The sequence below is a fragment of the Myripristis murdjan genome, chromosome 19, assembly GCF_902150065.1.
Source record: "Myripristis murdjan chromosome 19, fMyrMur1.1, whole genome shotgun sequence".
Taxonomy (NCBI): Eukaryota; Metazoa; Chordata; class Actinopteri; order Holocentriformes; family Holocentridae; genus Myripristis; species Myripristis murdjan.
The window spans coordinates 17,782,950-17,802,573 of record NC_043998.1 but is presented as its reverse complement, the minus strand read 5'-3'; the positions used below and the strand labels follow the sequence as shown (position 1 = coordinate 17,802,573).

Sequence of the window (19,624 nt, the reverse complement as noted above, 5' to 3'; positions counted from 1 at the left end):
TTGTTTATTGTTTACAAGAAAAACTAACAAAACTAAATTCTTGACAGTTTAATCTTTATCTTCAGGCGTGTTTCCTGCGTTAGGTTCCTTGTTTTAGCCATTTTTGTGTCTCAAGAACTTTCAAATGTGCTGGCTTTATATAGACACCAAGCTTGGCAACAAAAATTGTGTCTTTTAATAAAAAGAACGACCTTCATCACTGGTACCAAAATGACACAATACTCAAAATTTTTTATGTATTTTTATGGAACCAATCAATTTTAAGTTTTTAATGGCTTTTTTAGGAATTGTTTAGTATTTTGGCTGTGACTGTACTAAAAGAAATTGCACTTGAAGACCCAAGAGTGATTTGTTAATGCAATATTTCACAAATGCATGGGGTGTCCGAAAACTTTTTTCCACCACTGTAGATTTTTACTGATGATTTTGTGCCAATAGTTAATCACTTTAAAGTTTGCCAAAAGTCATAAGGATACATGGTTTCCTCCATAATTTTATCCTTGGCTGAGTAATAAAGCCACATAGACAGATTTAGACCATGAGACACTACAACTGTCCACACTAACCAAGATAATGGAATTCTTTTGTGTGGCAGCTGTTTAATTCAGGATGGACAACAGATTGCAGAGGTAAGATGCAACGTTGGCTACAAACCTTTGTCTAAATATGGGATTCCAGAAAATACAAGAGGTTGTCTGCACATTTCTCTGTCCAATGGGACTGGATCCACTGAACCCTCCTGCTGCTGTCCCACCAAAATCATTATTTTGCAATCCAAAAGTTGTTCTATGACCAGCTTTAACCAATACACTTATGACTACAATCATTCTAGCTTGCTGCTGAGGTACATAAATACCAGGTGAGCTGGCTACCATGTCAATTTTTTGGCTGATCTGTTCTCTTAGTTCCAGGATGACAACAAAAGTATTAAAAGGAGGAAAATTGCTATAATAGTAGTGTGCAACAGGTCATCATGGGTGACTAATCCATGACTTAACCGTTTGCAATTTGATGTTAAAAATTACATTGATTTTGTTCAGTTTACAGGACTCTGCAGAAATTTGTCTTTATCAGCAACTGTCCAATTGTCATGAATTATTTTGAAGGAAATAAGAAAATCCCATTCAGTTCTCTCACAGACAATCTATTCTTTGATTCAAAAGCCACCAAAACGCAAACAAATCAGAAACAAATGGCGACATGACTTGGGAGACTCATTAAACTGATGAATAAAAAGGGAAAATAATATAAAATGTATTTGCAAATTTTATACTGATATGGTCACTGCAATCACATCAGCTGTGGACCAAATGACTGGCCAATATTACAAAGCTAGTATCAGAACAGTAGACTGGCATCTAAGACTTCTGAAGACCTGTATCACCAGCTGAGTCTTCAGTGTGTGTGTGTGTGTGTGTGTGTGTGTGACAGTTGTTCAGTACATTACTGCTGTCTCTTGTCATCCTATAAAACTGATTTACAAACAGCTGAAACTCTAGGAATTCTACTTAACCAAAAACATGGAAAAGTGCAAGAGAAAAACTATGAGGTACAACCGCTTTTACAGGCGCGCGCACACACACACACACACGCACACACACACACACACACACACACTGTCCATGCATGTACTGTACCTCCACAAGCACGTGAAAACACACCACACCACACACTCTGACGCCCCCTGTTGAACAAAGAGCGACCTCCTCTTTCTAAAGAGGGGGGGTGGGTCTGAAGTGAGGAGGGGCCCCTGGTATCCTTTAATGCAACATGTAGCAGCACATATAACACACACACACACACAGGTAGACACACACAGAAAGTGTGACTGACAAGCTGCAGAAGCTGGAAAGACAGAGAAAGGGAATGAGAGCCGAACAGAGACACAGGGGGACAGAGACAGAGTAAGAAAGAAGTGATTTTAAAAAAAAAAAGACAGAAAAAAGAGAGAGAGGCAGGGTTTCTTACATGTGCCAGAGGTTTGCTGTGGATGGCGATGGTGGGTCTGTACTGGTGGAAGTCAGTCTGGATCACACACACTCTCTTCTCCATCCTCACTGCTCGCAGACGCCCATGCTGTCTTCACCCGACCGGGCTCTGGGGAGGAAGTGAAGCATGTGTGTAGGTGTGTGTGCTTGTGTTGTGCTTTGTTGAGGTTCTGGGAGTGTGTGTGTTGGAGAGAGAGAGAGGGAGAGAGAGAGAGAGAGAGAGAGAGAGGGTGGACGAGGGGGGGGTAAGTGTGTGTGTGAAAAGTGTGTTACGCCTGCTACCTGACCCTGACAGGAGCGAGGAGGGAGGGAGCTGACGATCCAAAAGAAAGCACGGACGAGCTTGAACGATCCTCACGCGCGTGCAAACACACACACACACACACACACACACACACACCGTCCTCCCTTTCTCCTCCCTCCTGCCTCAAGCTACACCACCCACTGACAGCGGTGCAGCACAAGGAGACAGACTGCCAGCCTCCAGCAGAACAATCTGCAAAACCTCGACACCCCCCACCCCATCCCTTCTAATTTAAAAAAAAGAGGAATAACACACTCCTAAATAAGAGTTGGGGGGTGGGGGGGGGCAGCAAGGCATTCCTCTTTTGTGTGCAAAGGTTAGAAAAACCCTCACTTTTCCACGGCTACCTACGTCTGCATACCTACCAGCCTGCCTCTGTGGGTAACCATAGAACAACAAAGGCACGTTTTAATTTTGAACACAAAAGAGTGCCTTGTCTCCCTTGTTTTGTAGCGCAGGAAATTTCCACTTTAGAGAAAACAACAACAACAACAACAAAAAAAATCCCTATCCAAAACTCATTCTTCAGCAGTGTGTATACTTTTCAACCCCTTGGAAAGTGTCTGTTTTCATTTGTTTTGTAAAAAGATGAAGATGATGAAATGAAAAAGTCGACCAGATCCTGCATGAGCCCTCCCACGCTCTTCACCCTTGCAGTTGCAGGCAAACAAAATCTAGAAATCTACAATGTAAAACCATATCATCATGTAAAAATTCATGCGTGCTATAGACAGAGGGGTCCAGTTACTAAACGGTTCACCCGCTGTGACTCAGCCATCCTGCCTCATCCTCACTGCATCCTTTTTTGTTTGATTTTTCACTAGGTGTCTCCCACAAGCATTTAACCCCTGGAAAACAAAGCAAATTCACTAGATTTCTTTCAAAAACATGGGAAGAGGGCAATCGGCAAATTAAAAAGAAATAATTAATTATCAAAAATAAGAAATGACTAAAATTAGCCAGAAATCAGCATGAAGTTACAAAAATACCAGAAAATTATACAAAAGTTTATAGAAATTTTGTAATAAATAAATAAATACTGGAAAAATAGCACAACAACAGCAGCAACAACAATAATAATAATTTGTTAAATTATTATACATTTAAGTCAATGGGTGTACATTAGGGTGGTAAATATTTTGAATGTGCATATCTTTAATTGGGTAGTTGAATAGTTGTTTGTATAGATATATTTGGCTGTAATTTGATTTAAGAAGCTACTTTTTATTAATGAGTAAGAAAGGGGCAGGGTAATACAAGTTTTACTTCTACCTGCTCCTTTTCGGACACTGTTCTTTTCTGCTTGTATTCTATTTTTTTTTCTTTTGTTGTGCATTTTATTTATTCTAAACAAACAAACAAACAAACAAACAAACAAATAAATAAATAAATTTTAAAAAATTCCAAAGGTGCCTATGCTACCAGTTTCCTGAGTTTCAAACTGTGTTAATATATACACAATAAAAATGACACAATCTGTTTAATTTGATGGAAAAAAAAATCCTACCTGTGGGATAATGAAATTCATCTTGACTTTGAATTTTGTTTTGTGACCACATTTTTATTCAAGTTCTGAACAGACATCTTGCACCTCACACTTGACTCAAGTGACCCCTCCATGGTGTACACAAATGATATTCTATCAGTGTAAAAAACAAACATATTTTTAAAATACACAGCAGCTTGTGCTCCTCACTGATCCTGGTAATCCCAGCGATGAGAGAGGCTGAAGAGCTGCACAGCTTTGTGCAAACAGCAGCAAACACAACTGGAAAGAGCAAATTGTGCAACCAGGCAAAATCTGCAGAGAGTTTTTCACTAAACCCTGTGAAATCAAGATAAATACGGAATTAACAAAACCAAGACCAGATTCGTTTGATTTTTAGCAGAGACTGTCTTGCTAGAACATTTTCCCACAAGATCCAGGTTTGTCTGAAAAAATGAGCTGCTGCCCTTCCCGCTCTGCCTGTCTCTGCCCTGCCTGTCTGACTGCATGTGTCAGTGTGTCAGTCAATCAGCCGTCTCCACGCTCAGCTGCTCTGTGGCCCAGGCCGGCTGCAGGAGCGCCAAATCATGCATGAAATGATATGTTTACTTTGCAATATGGGAAAAGATGACAGGGAGGCATGTTTCATCTTGGAGGAATGGAGAGAACAGGTAATTGAACTTTTTAATCAGCCCGGCAGTGGAAAATAGGATTTTTACTGTCTTATTATCTGACAGAGGATCCAGTGACAGTCAATTTGTGTCGTTTTTTCCTCAAAGTGCTCAAAGTTGAGCGGATGTCAGCATGTGTGCAGAGCTCAAGAATTTGACCTCAGAGTCATGAGAAGCACACAGCACAAAGTCAATTTACTGTACAGTAGGTATTCTTACCAAACACTGTCATTTTTCTATTTTTTTAAACCCCCCCTTTAAACATTTTGTTGGGAGTTCTGGAGGAACGCTGTCACAAGATTATAAATACAATCATTCAGTTGGGTAAAATATTTCTATTAAAAGGTCAACCAAATAATTTGAATCTAGGTTTCCTTAAAAATACATCGCAAAGCCAATTTCTTTTGGGAAAAAAAAAAAAAAAATTCCTACAGACCTTTAGCCCAACACAATACAAAACGAGAAAAGTGATGGAACGGAAGTGGCAAAAGTTATTTGTCATTTCTGTTGTAATTTACTACTAAACGGTTGTTGCAAGCAACTGTAATGCCTTATGTGTTGTACTGTATTTTCTGCAATGAAATTCAAGAAACCAGCTTTGACTTTTTTGTAGCCCATCAGATGTGTCTCTCTTTTTCAGCTTGATGGGGTGCACGATGACGCTGTGGTCCATGGTGTGGCCACTGGTGGGCTACCAGGAGTTCATCAAAGACAAAATATAGAGCATAAATGCATTAATGCAGCAAAGCGAATGGCTGTGGAAGTCACAGGGGGAGCACGGCAAGGGATAGCAGGGCACGGACACAGAGCGAGGCTGCCCACCTTAAGATAAGAGCCACATCCATGCAGCAGGACACACACATCTGCCACTCACACAGACAGAGAAGAGTTTAGTAACACAGAAGACAACAGGGACAGGATTAAGACTTTTTAAGACCTTTTTAATATCACTTAGAATGAAATTTAATGCCAACTTCCCGGCCATGTTGGCAAAAATCTAAAGGATATATTAGACACTAAGTATGGATTTTAAGCCTGAGAAAATAATTATTTACCAAGTGCTTGAATTTACCAACGTAAAATGAAAAAGATGCATATTTGTCACATTTAGAGTCCCCACCCTTCCTCATGGCCTCACATCACACCTTTTGGCCACAAAAGCTCCTATTTGAACTGACGCTAATCAGGTAAAAAAATGAAATGAATATAAAAACATATTAATAACAGGCATAGAGTGCAGTAGATGAGGATTAGAAAGTGCAGCAATCCAGTGAAAGTGTGTGTCAGCGAGTGTCACTAAACACAAGAGCCTACAGTCTTTGGAACTCCACTCCCTTTACTGAAATCTGTTCATCCAGGTTGAGCTTCTCCTTGTGGCCCCTTCTGAAAGCACTGGACTCGATGAGCTCTGCTATCTTGCTGCCAGTTGGCTCGCCCTCAACCTCATCATTGTCCACATCTCTTGCCAGACTAGGACTGTGCGATATGGACAAAATCTGCTATCACGATGTAGATAATTCCATATCTTGACAACAATGTGTAACACGATGCAGTGTGTTTTCTATAAACTTGATTTAAAAAGTATCCATTAAGATTACCACACATTCATAATTACTTCTTGATAATTCTGTGAACTCAATACAAATGAGAGGCACTTTCTCCTTTTCCATACTTTTCTCCTTTTATTTTGAAGTGACGCTGAACAGAACTGAGGTTTTGCTTTCAACGCTTTCGCACTTTTGCACCCTTTGGCTCTCCCTCCGCTGCCTTTCGTGGTTCATCTGTAAGTGGTAGAAGAGTTTTGCTTTATGGATTTCTTGATGGTCCACCAGGCCACCAATGCGGTGGCCCACCAGGATTTGTCCCAGTATGCCCTGTGGCCAGTGCACTAACAAGTGGGACTATATAAAACTCCACACACACTCGACCTGTCACATGGATGTTTCAGCTGTAAATGTATTGGGACTTTCAGTTTATGTTTTTTCAACTACTTATAGGCTCCTTTCCATTGATTGTCTTAATTTTTCTATCTTTTTGTGAGTTTATATTGTGACATTGTCATTGTGTGTGTATTGTTATGTGTATTATCTGCAGATCACATTTACACTAATCACCACATGAACATCACACTCTACAAAGACGAAAACCTAGTGAGCAAAAGTGCATTTCTGTTCAATTTTAAATAAAATCAGATACATTCCCACGATTTTAACCTGTGTCTTATAGGCGCACTTTGTCATCTGTGGCAAAATAAATACTCCCCACCTACATGCACATTGTGTTTCCAAGTGGTCCTGGAAAAAAAAAACAAAAAAAAAAAACAGGTGTAGTGAAAAAAAAAGGCATGGAAAGAGTCTTTTCCAATCCAGTCCCCAGTTTCCTAACAACGCATGCCTTAATGAAAGAGCTACTATCAATCAAGCCATTCCCTCCGAACCCTTCAGCACAGCACTTGCTCCTGTGACAGCTTCTCAGCCTCAAGAGGAATTGCTGTGTTCCACCCTTAAGGTTCTTGTACAGCTTATCTTTGGCAAGCCTCTCCTCTGGCTCGGTGCCATGGCTCAGTGAAAGGCACCTACTGTTGCAGCGAGGCGCACAATGGGTGACACACAGTAGGGTGGGCGTCCCACCAACACTGAGACGCTGTCAGAAAGGCAGCAAGGGTGGGGATCTGTGCCACGGACTCAACTGCATTAAATCTCCATGGCTTTGCTCAGCCACAAATGTAAACTGCTAATTGCCTGCACAAACAAACACGCTGCAGGAGTGTACATTCTGCTTGGAGAGACACTTGAAATCTGTGATTACCTTTGTTGAGACAATTAGAGGAAGAAATCCAACCCAACTGCCTTGCTTTGGGCTAAATACACAAGACAATAACCACAGTGTTGCCTCCTTTCAAAGCAGAAAATACAAGCCAATTCAGGCTCATAACCGAGCCTGTTTCAAATGCAGATAGGAAGCCACAGTTAAAAAATGCTTTTTTATGAAGCAGCACAGTAATCACCAGCTTTTACCTGTTAATTGCAGTTATCTAACTGCCTTCTATCTGTGTAATTACAGAGCTGCATGTGCCGTGCATCTACCCACCGCTGTGACATGTCTTGTCTCCACTGCTCTGCATAGCTGCTGCCCCTGGGCACAGATCCAAGATCAGTGCCGGAGTCAGCGTATTAACACGAAGAGGAGAAGAGTGATTCTGATCTCAGAGCAGTGTTTCAAGGGGAACCCCTGCTTTTTTCTGTCTTGTTCGCCGGAGGCCATCCGCCTGTGCATGACATGTTTATGGGGTTTGATTAATTAAAGGCTTGAGCTGATTTTTGACATGCAGATTACAACTCTGGCAAAAAAGCCCCACTTTTTATTGCTTAAGTTTTATCGAGCATTCATGTGTATCTTATGACATTTCACACATGTTATGGTCTAAACCGACAAAGGCATGCTACAACCTATCAAACAACTTGTCTGAAAGTGTGGTAAGAGACCCCAGTTAAGGTAACATGTAAGGGGAAGGTTGCAAAACTTGCAAAACTGTAAAGCTGCGCTGGTGCTTGAAGAGGAACTCTTATTATTAAGGTTGAAAAATGGCTTACGCCAGCTTATCAGCAGTAACAGAACACATCTTGAGAAACTAATACATTTTACTCTCCACGACAACTTAAATTTGCATTGTGATTTGTAACTGGAGTTGCTCAGACGCACAAAACCCCATAGAGACAGCTGCGGATTTACACGTTTGCCATTTGCTAGCCCAAGGGTCTAAAACGGGCAATGAATCACACGGCATTTGTTATTGTACGTCTGGAAGATAGAGTGCCCGCCTGCTACTACTGACTGCTCTGCAACACCTTCACATAGCCATGAGAAATATCTCCATAAATCAGACAGACCTGTTTCTGCAAGGCCTGGGGTATTTACAAAGTGGGTTAATGTGCAAGGAGTTTGGAAGTGATGGAAGATGACAGGAGCACATCTTGGGAAAAGCAGTTACCAGAGGACAGCACGATCTGTTCTGTCAGTGCTGCAGCCAATGCATATTTATGTCATTAAAAATTGGATTTAGCATGGAAATCTGTTGTAATTTATAGCATATAGTCTTGTAGATGAGGATAATTTACACCTACAGAAGCTTGTCATTTATGACCACAATACCAACTCAAACTTAAACACTCCCTGGAGGTGAGATCTCGCCCTCTGTTGGCTGAACTGTGAAATCAAGGTTTCTGGCTCTACTCTTGTGCAAATTAAAAACAACAATTCCACACTGCAAAATCATCTTTTGCTTTTATTTCAGGAAATTATTTGGTCCTTTCCAGAGTAAGAGCTTAGTCGGCATTGTTGGCACCGACCCAACATCATCATGTGTAGTGCAAAAAGTTGATAACAAATGAGAGTACAGCCTCTAGATGTCACCCTTTGGCCAGCTTTCAGTGGTACAGGTGGATCGTATTGCACATTACAAATATGAAATGTAGTCTGAGTGTAATGTAGGCCACTCATATTAACCTGAATGTTAAATAACAGGATGTATCGACCTGCTTTAGTAAAGAGGAGCAGTAGTGGCAAGTGGAAGAGGATAGACAGACACATAAAATACTTACTAAACACCACAACACCCCTGTGACTCAGTGTCAATAAAAACTGCGCAGATCAGGATTTGATGACAGCAATTCAAAGAGCTGAGGCTGATCTGAGGGCAGAGTGATCCTGCTCCTTATTGGCTGCATTTCCATTATTTTGTCTACAAATCTGATACACTTCATTTATCAGAGTTGAGGTGATTGGATGGGTGATATTTAGCTATAATCATTTATAATAATAAGCATGTATAATGTAGAAAATAAGCTGTACAGTTAGAGTTGCTGTACTGGGTGCCTCAGTTCACGTGTTGACTAGTCACCATGATGCGACAGGAATGCAGGATTTCAGATGAACGCTGGACGTGGACAGTCTACTAGGCAGTTTTTACTCCAAATCCCAAATTGAGGTCAACATGTTGTGTCACCTTGTACAGGAGATGTGCTAGCTGGATTCACTGGCTTTCCTGTGAATTGGTTTGCTGATACACATGCTGTATCAGATCTTCATTACAAAATGAATACTGGCCTGCCAGTGTAATCCAGCTCGAATACGGTGGATATGATCCAACATGGCTGATTACTTATTCTTTGTAGCATTAATCAATAGTACACTGACTGCCTTTTGGAAGCTCATTACCTGAATGTGAATGATTATGTTATTATTATTATTAGCAGTAGTAGTAGTAGTAGTAGTATGCTGTTTCAAGTTTTCAAGTATCAGCCCAGAGACTCTACTATGTGCCTTCAAAATTCTATGTCGGTCTTAGCTTGGACTATAGCTATGGAGGCAAAAAGTGAACTTGACCCAGCAGTAATTAATGGCACAAGCATAGGGACATCGATTAATACATCACAGTACATCAACATCCTGCGCTCAGTGACCTCGAGAGGAGAGCATTACTCTCCTCGGTAAATGACAACGTTCTTGTCCGTCTCGTAAATCTTTATCTCGTAGAGCAGATTGGGCGGAAGGACCTTCGCCATGTTGTCCCATATGTAAACAGCCACGTTCTCCGTTGTGCTATATGAAAGAAAAATAGAGAAGACTGAAAACACTGTATACACGCTGAAGTCAGTAGGAAGGGCAGTTGACGCTTCCCCAGTCGCCAGTAGATTTTCAACAAAATGTCAAGTGATGTATAAGTTACAAATCAACAAGAGTTCATTAGAATATCACAAAGGCATAAATTACATTAGACATGTCTGTACGTCATTAATATGGATCCCACCAGAGTTCTGGGCAAGATATGCCCACCAGCAGTGTGACTGAGTATAAACATTTTGGCCTTTTGCCCATTTGCTAAAACAGGCTTGACATAAGCCCTCTTGCCCAGAACTCTGGTGGGTTTCATAATAACACAGCAGGTATCCCGCAATAATGTCAACAAGGTGTAATATTAACATGTTAATACCTTGCAGAAATATGATTCATGGCTTGTTGATATTCTGCTGAGCTCTTGTTGATTTTTAACTTGTATATCAACTGACAGTCTGTTGGGCATCTATAGGGTGAGCAGGATACACACCTGACAACATCAGCAAAGTATGGGACGTCCATATCAAGATTTTTATGGTCCAGTGGAGTCATGACGACATCCTGTAGCGGTATATTAATCAAAGTAAATATTAAACAGAATCACAATAACTTTGATTTGCCAAATGTAAGGAGTGCAAAAGGAATTTGACATGGTTGATTGGGGCTGACACATGACAAAACAGTTGCACGACAGCAGAAAAGTGAAACGCGACCACATACACAGTGCAGACAAGACAGAAGACGAAGGGTTGTACAAGGCCGAGGGGCTTCTCCGATTGAAACACTGATAGAGTTTCAAAAGAGGCACTGTTAACATTCATCATCTGAGAAGCTGTCACAACTGCAAGAGATGCCAAACTGCACTGAGAGGCAGCAATTTGGGCCAAAAACACTATTTTAAAGCAAAACTGAACTTGGGTACACCTTGGTGTTTATTAGGATATGTTTGGCTATGGAAGAGAATGAACAGATAGAAATACAGTGTTGTGGATTATTTCACCACCATGTGGACTCACATGATGTCCACGTTTGGTGAAAATATAAATGGAGACTATCTTGCTAAATAAACTACCATACTTGGTGGTGTCTTGGTTGTTATTTCAATTTCCTTTTCTACAGTTGGATTACATACTAATTTCAGTATTTCAGCCAGACTTCAGAGGGACATATATGTATTGTATTTTGTTCACTGAAACAGTATGTTCTTGCCACTATAGTTACATGGCAGGTGCCTTCACCAACTGATCCAGTAAGACAGAACAGGAGAGATGTTTTTCCCTTTCAGTATGTGCTCAACACTGACAAAAGACAATATGCATTAAATGTACAAATGCAAAGCTGAAGAGCTCTTGCTGTGTAGCAGCACTGGGAAAGACAGCAACAGCTGATGTACAAAGTGCAACAAGGCTGATATTGAGCAGCTAGGTTAAGGTGAAAGTAAATTGAGTTTTTTACATTTTAAATTGCAACAAACCATTGTGCAAATAATGGGGGGTTACTAAAGATTTCACAACATATAGTCAAAATCCCTCGATTGATGTTGAAATACCCTCCTTATAATGTTCTGTTTCTGCTGCTAACAAAGTTGGTGCCATTCATAAAGCACGGAACTGATAATTAGTGTATACAGAAAACATTTCTCTAATCCACCTAATTTCAAGTCATCAAAACACAACAGTGCTGCTGCTTTTAGCAAAAAACTAATATGGAGGACTTTATCATGGTGATGGAATACTGGTGTGAAGAAGTCTCTGAAAGTTCATTTTCATTGTAGTGGAATAAATGGAAACCAGTGGCTGGATAAAAGGGAGGAAAAATTATATGAGTTCTAATACAAGACTGCTTGCTTTGGGAAAAGATTAGCGGAAGTGTGAAGTTTATACATCATGCAGGCTGTATGCTGGTATGGTCCTTTAAAGTAAAATCCTTTAAAGCACACTATAATTTCACATGTTGGTGGCCCAATGGCTAATTCAGTAATGATAAATTGTGTAGGGTAACATCAGAAACATGTCCAAATCCTTCCAGTCTGTGATGCTTTAATACCAAAGGATACCAGCGGGACAAGATCTAACATGGGGGAGCTCGCTCACTGCTGTTTAGGTGACAGTGTCCACATTCAACACAGGAATTAGAGGTAAGCTACGACATCTCAGTTTTGGAGGATGGGACGCTCTTCCTTATTGTAGCTCTACTTTGTGATTTTGACTGAGAGGACCCAAGTTTCTGTACTCAAAAGTCAGCTGTAAAGGCTAAATCTGACTGGGGAAGAGAGAATGAGAGCTTACTTCAATGCACCTCTTCAGGTCGGTCAGGTTCATCACCATGCCAGTGACAGGGTCAATCTAGAGACACACACAGCACAAAGAACGAGCACAATTTAATACTTGTTACTATGCATGTGTGTAGTGATGTGACAGACTCGTGACTGTTTTATTTAACAGGGCGCTGCATGTCCTGTGAAACTGTATCCAGCATGATGGAGCAGAACTTACTTTTCCTCTCACTGTCACCTCCACTGTGGACAGAAATGAAAAAAAAAAAAAAAATGAGTATGTGACATAAACATCTGCTTTAACTGATTGTCACATTATTCTGGAAGAACTTGTTGATAATATTCATTAATGATCCCATTATTGCATATTCGAGCCAGCATCATGGTGAATGGCAACAAACCTTTGTAGTTGTGTCCATGGCCGTTGGGATTGTTACATTTTCCAAAGATTCTTTTATTGTCCTCAGCACTCAAGCGTGAACTAGAGAAAAGACAAGTTAAAGTTTGAGTGATCATATCCTGCTGTATTATGTTGCTGGTGCATCAAGGCTTTCTATCTCTGAATTTATACATTGTGCAGTGAGGTGCTTTGTGACTGGCAAAAATAACATTTGGAGAGGAGAAAAGAAGTATTTCACAGTACTCATTATTTCGAAATGAATAACTGGTAAACACAAGTGTTATTAATGACTTTAATGAAGGTTCTGTTCTGTTTAGGGCTAACAGAGGCAGAGTCACTGGAAAGGCTATACTGAAATTAAATCAAACTTTGATTAATATCATAATTAACACGTGTGTTTACACTGCTATTTCATGTGAAAAAAGGTCTATTATGAATGCAATTAGATGCTAAGTGTCCACTTTATCAGGTCCATCTGTCCAATCTAATGCAGTTCAGGTCAACAGCTCTGCCATAAATTCTACCTTTTAACAAAGTTTATCATGTTCAGTTTTTGTTGACATTGTGGAGAATGTGTCAATTTATTTCTGTGCTTATTACTGAGGTTGTAGTTTGCAGAGCTCTTGTACTGGACCATATTGTATTGAAGTGTTTCTAATTTTTTGTCCTCCCTATTTATATACAATGAGGGGGACAGAATAGTAGAAACAGCTCTCAGTAAAATGCAGTCCAGTCCAACAGCAGCACTAACTATGAGCTCAATGCCAAACAGAACTGAATGAACACCTCTGTTACTGTGACCACAAGAAAACCTGAGCATCATTGGCATCAGAAAAGGAAACTTTAAGGCAGAATAATTGGATTGGATGGATCTGATAAAGTGGCCACTGAGTGTATATTCATCCTTGCTGACATTTTTCTTTCTGTACATGCCTGCTAAAGACTAAAATGTCTCCTATTAGACCAAATCACTTTGATCAACGTAAACTGGAGGAAGGAATAACCTGCGTTTAATGGGAGCTGGGTCTAATGTGAGCTTTGAGAAACTACAACTCCCGTGATCCTCCGGGACCAACGCAACAGGTTTCACGCGCATGAAAAAACAACTTAACCCTGCTGCATCGTAAACTAATAGTTTGTCATGTGTTGTGCGATGTAAAATAGCTGCAGCTAGCCGTTTCAAGCCGCTGGCGGTGGTGTGATCGGCATGCAGCAGCAGCAGCATGCAGAAACACTGAGCATAACCTCTCCACACCGGCGGTGCGGTGACAAGCAGACCGGACCTGTGGAGTCGGTGGCAGGCGCTGAAACTCTGCACGCGGGTGATGTATCCGACGCGCTCCGCCGTGTTGTTGCCATCAAAGGTGCCAGCCATCGTCCGAGCCGATTCACAGCGGCAGGAGAACCGGGAGCGATCCGCTTAGCCTCCGGAAGGAGGGCGATAAAGGCGCTGGGACGTGCAGGTCCAGCCCCCATGACTCACTCTGCCAGGCCATTGGCTCAGCGCGGGGCGTAAGAGCTGCCTGGAGTCACCGCCGAGCCCCCGCCCGGCCAGGATCACAGGCCTGGCAGCGGCTCTGGGGTTATCAAACAGTTACCTCTGGACTGGTTGTCATTTTTGTTAGACTGTTATGGCCTATGCGATCCATTTGTTTCATAAGAGCACTAAACCAATAGCAAAACTATGACCTACTGTATGTGCAGGGACATTGAAGAAATAGTATGCAGAAAAAAAAAAATCTAACTTGTTATTGGACACTACTATGGTGTTAGGACCCGATTCTTTTGTTGAATGCCCAAGGACAGACCGGAGTCAATCTTCAGCTTCTCAGATATAATATTTATTTGGTCACATGTAAAGCAAAGCAGCGCTGGTCTCAGTGTGACAGAGCTCTCGCAGGATCTCAGTCAGAATGAGTGTAGATATCAGGAAATGATACATATTTATGTTCTTGGGCTTGGGCCTGCCCCGTACATAGGTTGGACTTTAAACGCAACCGAGAGTAATTGGCCAGTTACCGGACATGGACAGGCCAACCACTGTCCATGCCTTGATCTCGGAATGTATGATGCTATGTGTATGTATGTTGATTGGGCGTGTATCTAATGCAATAGACCTAACAAATAAGATAGAGAAAATATGTCTGGTTCCAGCTTTGTTTACCTTCTGCTAATAGCCAAGCTGTTCTGAATAATACAAGAAGCATTGAACTTTAACATGCATTGAATACTGCAAGAGACATGAACTATAAGGCCAATTATAACAATGGCCTATTAAATTATTAAGCTGGGGTGTGGGGGCTGCATTTTGAGAAAAAAACTCAAAATATCTGAGGTTTCTGCAGGAAAAAACTCACAAATTTATAATAATAATAATAATAATAATAATAATAATATAATTTAAAATAATAAATTTGCTACTTAAATCAATCATCAAAAATTCAAACGTTTTTTCTCAGAATATTCCCTCACTCTCCCCCGCTGTTTTTTTTTTTTTTTTTTTTTTTTTGTTTTTTGTTTTTTCCTGCAATTGTCCTAATATGCCATGGTACAATGCCATAGATACATTAGTCAAACTACAAAAGTGTTATAGCAGTACTGTAAGAGATATAAAAACTTGATTTAGTATGATATGGTTACTGTAAACTCACTACTTGTTGCCATAGATCAATGGTTTTCAAAGAGGGATCTTGGGTCCCATTACAATATAAAGACAATATGAGTGATTATTTTAACCCAATGTGTAAATGGCACCTCTGTTAATAAATTTGCCAGTAATCAAAACAATTTAGTAGGGACACAAGGGACTGTTACATGAAAACTTATTTTGGTTTGTGTGATGTCCTGAGGGCCCTGATATATAATCACTGCAAATCACTTCCAGAAGGGGTCTTGAACATGAAAAAGTCTGAAAACCCCTGCTGTCCACAAAACAGATCCTACAGGGATATTATAGGCTCATAGGAGGATGTTATATAACCTAGGAGATTAAAAAAAAGTGATATAAATTCATTATTAAGTATACCCAAGACACTAGTACTATGTAGTGCTTATAGAAATATTGTAGTGTAGTGTAGTGATGTGATGGAAAATTACCTTTAAACTTTTGCTGTGGGAATATTGTGGGAATTGTATTTATTTATTTTCTTATTTATTTATTTGGGGATTGCAACTGAAGCAAATATAAAAGGCAGTGCAGAAAAAGAGGGGCAATTTTCTTCTGTTCATTGTTCCTGCTGGCAAATTAGATCAAGGCCTGGGCTTTTTAGGGTCCACTATTGCATTATGTAGTCTCATAAAAATACTTAGGTAACACATTAATGCCCATTCAATCAGCGAGTATCTGATAAGATTGTGAAGCACCCTGCTGATGGTGGAGAGTCTTATAAAGTGCATTACAGTCATCAGCATTACTACCGACTCACTTCAACACTATTGGAAACCTGTTATTCCTGTGTTCCATTTGTATATCCAGTTGCACTCTCCTCGCTAGTCTCTATTTGTCTCATTCTCATTTGCATCCTGTTCCTTGCTGCTGCAATAATCCAGTTCCCTGATCGACATCATTAAAGTTTCATCAGGAGGTGTGATTGTCATATTATCGTATGCCCAGTGTTTTGGTCTGAGCAATTCCCGTGCATAAATCTGTCAAACTATGTGCTGTCCTTCTGCTGTGTGAGTGTGCGTATGTGTGTGTTTGTGTGTTTACCCCAGGTGGCCTCTGAGGAGTCAATTTAAGCCTGTGCGATTGATTGTGAATTTAATCCAAGAGTGTGGTCATTTTAATCAAGGTTTAAATCAAGGCCAACTGTCACTGCAACACAACTCACTGTGATAGAAAGCAACACATGAAACTGCCAAAACCTGCCACAGTGCACCTCCCAAAGCTACGCAACTCAAGTAAGGCAAAGAAAGAAGAAGAGGGTCTGGAAATAAAATAGAAGAAATGGAAAGAAGAAGAAGAAGCAGGAATGACAACAGTAAAGATGGGTCCTGTGGGGGCTGGGGAGCTCCTGGTGAGAAAGAGCACTGCACTAGTTTGATTTAAGTCGCTCCCTCTGGAACTGCCAGGCTTTTAAAGGAAACTAAAACCATCTCAGCATATGCCTCGTCTAAATCCCTCCACTTTCTGGCCCTCACAGGGACTTGGATTACACCTGAGGGTACCACTGCAGCAGCCCCCTAGCTACTACATCTTTCTCTCACACCCCTAGAGCCACTGGCCTTGGGGGAGGCACAGGTCTCCTCATTCAACCTAAATGAGACAAGGAGACGAGGCTGTCCTTCCTCTTGCACACCTCCCAATATCCACATTTGACATCCATGCAGTCTCTTTATCTGTTCTAATTAAGCTTAAGGGAATACTCCAACATTTTGGGCAAGTCCTCTTTTTGCATCTTACCCAGACTGAGACAAGGCGTTTGACACCATTTTCACATCCATGCGTCCAGTGGTTTGGTTCATATGAGTAGCATTTCGTGTTAGCTTAGCATAAAGACTTGAAGTCTATAGGAGTCGTTAGCCTAGCTCTGTTAAAGTAAAAAAAAAAACCAAAAAAAAAAACCTTACAGCAACTCTGAAGCTACATTATTTACACAATGTAGCATTTGGATTTCAAATGCACATCTTGGGATTAAAAATAAGAGATTTTCAGGAGTTAGATGATGGAACTACCCGCTCAATACATTTATCCTTCCATCTATTGCAATGATCCATGCAAATTCTCCTAAAACGACACTTTTTTTTTGTAATTCCAATGAGTTAGCAATTCGTACAGCACTTTGCAACAGGGTGTACATAGCACTACCCTATTGTTTGCATGTAAATAAACATTTTGCTCCATTTGCTGAATGCAGCCCAGAATTTAATCTGGGCAAACACAGAAAGTGCAACAGGTGTGTTTTCACATAAAATCTGCACTATCTGTACCTTTAATACAGAGAACCATTTTATTCAGTCAGTATTTCATATAATCAGAGCCTACCTGACAATGAGAACACAGGTCAAATGAAATCAGAGATGAGAGAGATATTGATTGTAAGATTGTTGCTGTGTTTACTAGTCCTTTATCAGAGCGTGAAGAGTGCAGCAGTGGATGTTTTGTCTGCTCTGCTCATGCTGTGTTCATGGGCCGTGTTGGTCTTCACAGGCCAGATCACAGAGGGGGAGTTCATGTGGAGGGGACGACGGACAACAGAAACATCCTCCCACCAGTCTGGTGAAGCACACAGGGTCCAGCCACAGCTGAAGGAGACAAACAACACTCTGCCTCCTTCACTTTCTTAACCTCAACCTTTTATTTATCCAGCTGCGGCGCTCGATGCACAGTCAACAGTTCAACTGCTCTTGTTTTGTGCACATAAATACATCATCTATCGTGCTGTGAATCTGAAGACTACATATACAAATCAATATGTTGTGATGATTTTAACTGTAGAACATCTTTCTGATATATTTTATGCGTCAATAAGAAATATTAATAAGCCTGTAAAACTTGCAGCACATATTGTACATAGATAGCCTTTGCACTTTGCTCTTGACTATAGTTAATATTCACATTTTCAGACAACAAATACATTGTATTCATATTTACATTTCAATCCATATGATGTGCCATAAGGATCTTTTTTGACTGGCCTAACATAGTAAGTAGATATCATATTTTACATGTTAAATAAAGCACTTAACTGAAACACTTTTTTTTTTTTTTTGCTCTCCTTGTGTTGCTGCAGTGTATTCTGAAGTTCACTGCGAGGTACAAATGCACAAAAGGAATGCTCTATGCCAGCAATACGAATGGATTGTACTTTTATAGCACTAAAGCAGCAAAGATCAAATAACTTCTGAATCGGGCCTCAGGATGGATGCTTGCCTGGGATTTAGCACCAGAGATTGTTAAATCCTCCTGTGTATTGCTAAATGCTTGTGTATTATGTTTCCACCATAAAGGGGTAAACAGTCTGGATCTGCTGCAGTTGGGTTTGCTGTGGAAAAGAAATCCATGAAAAACACCATCTAATAAAATGAATGCAGGAGGCAGAATAGAAAATACACTCTGGTATATTGGTGTAAAGTGAATCCTTGGTAGAATGTTGCTGATATTCCAGAGGATTATTAAAACTCCCAGATTTGGGCTTGAGTACCAGCTGCTCAGCATTCCACGATCTTGTAGAAGTTTCATGTCCAGTGGGAATCCTGTTTCTGAGCGTCTTCTCTGGAATTTATCTTTCAGTCCGTTGCATGTTTGCTAATGAAGTACCAAGTGGTTAAACTGGATCAGAACTCGCTCTCCTCCAGAATCTCTTCCATGGTCTCACCGAGCGTCATCTCTCCATCGCTGCTGGACAGGCTCTTCCTGGTCATAAAGTTCAGTCCCGCAGCGTCGCAGCCCTTCATCCTCTGACCTTTAACCTCCCCCACTCCCGGCGCTGTGTATCTTCCATGGACAGCCACCTGAAGCAAGTGTGGGTGTGTTGCGGAAGCTCCGCCCTCGTCGCAGGATTCGCTCTGCTGGGAGCCGCGTGGGCGCCGTCCTCGGGTGCACTTCCACAGGTGCTTGAGGGGCGCGCCCTGGAAACAACTCCTGACCTGGAAGCGGTTGGTGAACAGGAAAAGCTGCCAGCGCTTTTTCAGTTCTGCTTGGACCTAAAAGTACATAAAAAATAAAAATCACCATACCGCACATACGGATATACAGTAGATAGACATTACAACTAGATGTTCACAAAAATTCTTATTTAAACTTTTTACATTTCTCATACACTACCTTTTTTTGTGAGGTGCAATGTCAAATCACAGTGAAATGAAAAGTTATGTCCTTGTCTTGACTAATCCACATTTGTTTACAGCTTCATATTGTACCATACTTATGCATACTTAAAATT

At 40.8% G+C, this 19,624-nt stretch overlaps 3 protein-coding genes across 4 annotated transcripts in view; all 3 read right to left on the bottom strand.

Annotated features, from left to right (window-relative positions):
• The window catches only part of LOC115377456 (putative uncharacterized protein MYH16), a 44,534-nt gene extending 42,407 nt beyond the window's left edge, over positions 1-2,127 (bottom strand). For both annotated transcript variants that reach the window (XM_030077190.1, XM_030077192.1), the window contains exon 1: positions 1,969-2,127. In XM_030077190.1, the coding sequence (XP_029933050.1) occupies positions 1,969-2,052 (84 nt within the window). In that variant the 5' untranslated portion in view covers positions 2,053-2,127. The remainder of the gene's footprint in view (positions 1-1,968) is intronic.
• A 6,582-nt stretch (positions 2,128-8,709) lies between these two features.
• pts (6-pyruvoyltetrahydropterin synthase) lies at positions 8,710-14,203 on the bottom strand. The gene is made up of 6 exons (XM_030078511.1): positions 14,024-14,203; positions 12,742-12,821; positions 12,561-12,583; positions 12,354-12,410; positions 10,556-10,626; positions 8,710-10,050 (listed from the first exon to the last, which is right to left on the bottom strand). Exons 1-6 carry the CDS (start codon positions 14,113-14,115, stop codon positions 9,927-9,929), a joined length of 447 nt encoding a protein of 148 aa, XP_029934371.1. The 5' UTR covers positions 14,116-14,203; the 3' UTR covers positions 8,710-9,926.
• A 4,813-nt stretch (positions 14,204-19,016) lies between these two features.
• Positions 19,017-19,624, bottom strand: part of glp2r (glucagon-like peptide 2 receptor) — a 71,596-nt gene continuing 70,988 nt past the window's right edge. Inside the window, exon 14 of the mRNA XM_030078416.1 lies at positions 19,017-19,385. Coding sequence (XP_029934276.1) covers positions 19,017-19,385 — 369 coding nt within the window. The remainder of the gene's footprint in view (positions 19,386-19,624) is intronic.